The sequence below is a fragment of the Alligator sinensis genome, unplaced genomic scaffold (assembly GCF_000455745.1).
Source record: "Alligator sinensis unplaced genomic scaffold, ASM45574v1 scaffold1086_3, whole genome shotgun sequence".
In the NCBI taxonomy this organism is placed as follows: domain Eukaryota; kingdom Metazoa; phylum Chordata; order Crocodylia; family Alligatoridae; genus Alligator; species Alligator sinensis.
This window is the reverse complement of record NW_005841975.1, coordinates 2,416,629-2,421,592: the sequence shown is the minus strand read 5'-3', so window position 1 is coordinate 2,421,592 and position 4,964 is coordinate 2,416,629. Positions and strand designations below refer to the sequence as shown.

Sequence of the window (4,964 nt, the reverse complement as noted above, 5' to 3'; positions counted from 1 at the left end):
GTCTGTGAGAGCGGGGGGGTGGGGGGCGGAAACAGGTCAGAGGGCTCACAGGAATGATTTTGAATTTAAGACCCCTCCAAAAAATTAATTCTTTACATGGAAAATAACTAATTTGTTCTAATGTTTCCATGTATAGAACACAATTATTGGAGGACTGTCTTAAATTCCCCCAACCAACACCACCACTTTGTCAAAGGAAAGCAGCAGATGACCTCAAGTCAGCAATGGGGAAGCAAGGGGACAAGCAACTTGACTCCAGCTCCTTGCCCTCCCCTGGTGCCTAGCCCCCACATATCATACCGCCCATGCCTGCCCCTGTTCCTCTTCCACCACATGTTGCGCTGCCAGGCATCTCTGTACTGGGTCCCTCACTGAGAGGATTCCTGATATCTTTCCTGACTGCAGATACTGCATTTATATTTGATACTCTAGAACAGGCTTCCTTCCCTCCCGCTACCCCCAGGTTGAATGGGGGGAAAACCTCATCTTGGACTCAAGTAAATATAGTGGCTTTTCCTTTATAGCCTCTACCAGGAAGCTTAGCCTTAAGTCATACAGATACCAAGTGTTTTCAACCCCAGGGTAAATCAATGCAACAGCCACAGATGGAAGCGTTGCTATGTAGTCCTGGACCTCTGCCGAGACTGCAAGGTTGCAGCACTTAGTGAAATGTTAAATGTTCCCTTCCTGTTAATGGCAAGGCATACTGGCATGATGGACTTAGAGCTGGTGTGGCTTACTCATGTCATCACCACAGACCAGACCCTGTTTGCACTGAGGGAAGAGGGGAGGAAAAAACACAAAACAGAACACTAAAATAAATAAAAATGCAGAATTAACTTTAAAATGTTAACAAAATAAACTAGACAAACTGAACATTCACTTTAGGAACATCTAGGATCAAAAAGAAAAGACCCGATTCAGAATGAACTTTTTACAAATCAGCTACACCAGTTCATCAGACCTCACAAAGAGATTCTTCAAAAAAAGCTCAAGTTGCCATCGATCCACATGTCTCACTTTTCCACAAGCTATTTAAATGCCAAGGCTTTCCAGAGTAGGCCAATTCTGTTGACCTATACATATTACAAATACGGCAGTGGTGTTGGGTTGGGTTTGTGATTGGACATATTTTCAGAAAGCTGCATTATCCATGCAGTGTGTAAACTTTGTAAACTTAGTATGACCTATGCAGTATTTAAAGGTAACTTTACAGAAAAAAGCAGAAGAGCCCCCACAATCATGTTCTGAGACAAAGTAAAGCTGTCTCTGTACCTTTAAACAATTCTGACACTATCTAGAGCAAGAAGTAAATCAGAGAGAGAAACATTCAAGCAGCCTTAAAGCTTGTAAAATGAAAACAGATGGCATAACCATAAGAGACAAGTAACTTGTCACAACCTGTTGCAGGTTTTTGTAAATAGCAAGCTCTTTGTTGTACGGGCATCTCTCCCTCCCTGACCACCTATAGCCTGAATCCTTTTACATTTTAAAAAGGAGTTAAAAATAATGGAACTGACCCCACAATAGTACAAAATAATGCATTAAGCACCAATTTATTATCCTATGGGCAGCAACAGAGTGGGTCAACTGCTGGGAAAGGTCAGACCTATTCCTACAGCATTTTATACCAACACCAAACGAGTCCTCCACTGGGCATGACCTTGACAGAGAAGCATGGGTCAAGCTGAACAGACTGAGATCTGCATATGGATGCTTCAGAACAACACTTTACAAGAGAAACATCTCAGGCAGCCCCCTCAACACGAATGCAGTATCCAACAAACAGCACAGCACTTTGTCAAAAGCTGTAATCTCCACAAATGCCTGAACGGGGTTGATGGAATCCACACACAATGAGTGACAATACCAGACAGTGGCTCATGCATTTGGAAGTTGACATCTGATGCCATATGAAAGAGAGAGTAAGTCAGTTATCCTGGAGAAGTTCCAATTAAACAATGATCCTAAAATAGCCCATCAAACCATGTACCTGTACTGTTAAGTTTTCTTTAAAGCCACCATCAACAAATTCTCCCTTCTGAGTTACTAACGTGACACACATGTTAAGAGACATTTTGAGGATGGTTCTCCATGCATCAGATGTCTAGTTCACTGGCCCCTTGGCATGTTCTGTTTCAGCGACAGAATGAAATGCTAGCCAGCATTTTTTCCCACAGCTCCAAAGGAATCATAGTAAAGGAAAATACATACTGCATACAAAACCCAAGTTGTTATTTCAAATCCTAGTACTCAAAAGTAAGGAAAGAGAAGCAACATGGAACATAGCAAAATGAATCTGGCCAGCACCCAGAGGCAATTTCAAAGCCTAAACATCCCCTGCTTCTCTGACATCTCAATGAGATCAGCTCACATGGAAATGTATCATGGACACTGTTACAAATAAGCTTCTTGCCAGCAAACCCATTCAGAGGACAGTTCTAACTCGCCATCGTCAACACTAACAAATCCTTTCCTTCAGACCCACAAAATGCTGGTCCCTGTGAAGGAAGGCTCTGAACTGAATTGCTCCAGAAGGATTCCTCTATCTTTCCTATATCTCCCCTGGGAAGCTGAGGCTTCAGAACAGGTTACCACAAACTTGAATTTGATAAAAGTGATCCTGCGTTACAATATTAACATACCAGCCAGTCACTGAACATACCCCTTCTCTATTTGCCTCCACTCAAATGTTCATCAAAGTTAAACTGATGCAGTCTTACAACATACTTGCTGCTTAAACGGTTCTTGTGTTAAAGGATAACAACATGAAGCCTTGAGGCTGAAATACAGCAAAAAAGATGTTGGACTAAATGAACCAGCTAGGAGTTTGGATGTGTATTACTAACTTTAAGACTATTTATGACATGTTAAATATGAATACTTCTTGGAACTATAAGAAAGCAGTCACATTTCTGTGCTAACGTGTCGTTAGTACAAGTTTCCCGAAAACCCATAAAATGGTATCCAGAACAAAAAAACGAAACAGATTGAGACGCACAAGAGGCTAACATGAAAAAGTCTATTTTATTGTATTACAGAACTGAATCCAACATCCTAAATCTCCCAACAAATCCATTTTTAATAAGCTGCACACTGGTTTTAGAGAAAAATTATACGTGACAAGCTAAATCAAAGGTACTAAGACCTGCTCTGTAATTAAGCAAGTGCACAAATACAGTAGCAGCAAGACAGGGTAATCCCAATATATACATTACTACAGAAATTAGGTCAAAAAGAACATTAGTTGCAACGTCAGATGATGTCAGGTTTAAGATTATCCACACCTGCAACCTTAATTTAGCCCCTCTGACATAAACAAAGTCTTTTACAACCACAAGCTATTTTTCTATCAGATCTGTGCCTAATTTGCTGCACAGGCTGCATCTGTGCCGAGGATGACTCAGGCTAGTGTAATGGAGACTAAAATCCTTGCTTCATTTGTTCCACAAGTTGAAAGGTGTGTACTCCACAGGTAAGAAAAAGCAAGAGGAGTAAGGATGGCCTCATGGTTAAGGCACCTGAATACCATCCTCAAGAACTGGACACTATATCTCAGAAGCTCCATGGCCAAAGAAACAGAATAGCAGGCAAATGTCTTTAGCTAACAGGTGGCTATTAACTGTACCTGCCTTATTTTCTGGATATCTGACTTGAGGTCCTCAAACCGAATTTGCTGAACATTCCCAGCTGCAACCAAAGTGAAAGGAGCTGAGCTCCGAATATTTAAAAGTGCTATATAGGCCCAAGCACAGAAAAATCAGGCCCTGAACAGCTCAAGCTGAGCACCCAATATTAGCAGAGATTTTACTCTCCAGCTCCTAATTTGCAAAATGGGGATAATGCCCATTCTTCTCCACGGAATTTCCTGAAAATTCATTAAAATGTATGAAATAAATAGTATAGTGATAACAAGTATGTTGGAGAAGCCCGCAAGGAAACTATTCTGTGTTCTGATAAGTTTGAATAGCAGCAAACAAAAAGCATGGAGCCATGCAGTGAAGAGCTGCCCATCATCCTCCGTTCTTTATGAGATAAGGATCCCTTGGAAACAAACAGCACATGCTCATGTAATACAAGGTTGTTATAAACGCTTCAGAACAGAGGGGCCAATTTCAGGTTACAGTATCTCCTACTTGAGTACTTGATTTCATGATCTCAGTAATAATTCATTTAGCCTTAGTGTCTCTTTCTAGATTTCAAAAGAAAAAAAACAAACTGGAAAAAAAAAACATTTAGACAATCACATGACATTGCACTAACACCCGCATGGGCCTATTCACATTCTCACGGACTTCTTGTCACACTTTTAGCTTCCTTTTTTGCCTTGGAGAACTGAGAACAGCAGTCTCCCTATGCCTGAAGAAGGGCGTTTGTGCCCGAAAGCTGGCAGAGAACTTTTCCCCCCCAACTATTCAGTTGGTCTAACAAACGATACCACATCGACCCAAAGAACCTTGGGAGCAACTACAGAAACTTTAGGTCAGCAGCTCCCAAACTGAGTCAAGACTGCAAACAGGGTAGTAACATCAGCAGACAAGACAGCGGGGGTGGAGGGCCGTGGGGCGGGAGCGAGGGGTCGTGCTTGAGGGGCCCTGCTGAGGAAGAGTTCGGGAAATGCTGATTTAGGTCTGCCACACCTACCTCCGCCACCACATCTCTGCAACCCACCTTCATCCTTCACGTGTTAACAGCCAGCGCGCCAGGGGGGTGCTGACGGCTTGAGCGAGGGTATGTCACACGTACTGTGGGAGCGCGCACTTCGAGGACAGCGGCTCCAAGACCCGCTCTAATGAAGCACCCCGAGCAAGCCCGGAGACGCCGCCACACGGGCAATGCATGAACTCCTGGGGTCACCCCAGCGCCGGGTAGAGGTGGGCACGTGAGGACGGGCTCGCCCCCCACGGCCCTTCGGGGCTCCCCCGCGGGCCAGGGTCAGGGCCACCCCACTCGGGCCTCACCCG

General features: G+C 43.5%; 1 protein-coding gene across 1 annotated transcript in view; it reads right to left on the bottom strand.

Moving 5' to 3' along the window:
• Nucleotides 1-4,964, bottom strand: part of RYK (receptor-like tyrosine kinase) — an 83,580-nt gene that overhangs the window by 72,904 nt on the left and 5,712 nt on the right. Inside the window, exon 2 of the mRNA XM_025200828.1 lies at nt 4,645-4,678. Within this exon, the coding sequence (XP_025056613.1) occupies nt 4,645-4,678 (34 nt within the window). The remainder of the gene's footprint in view (nt 1-4,644; nt 4,679-4,964) is intronic.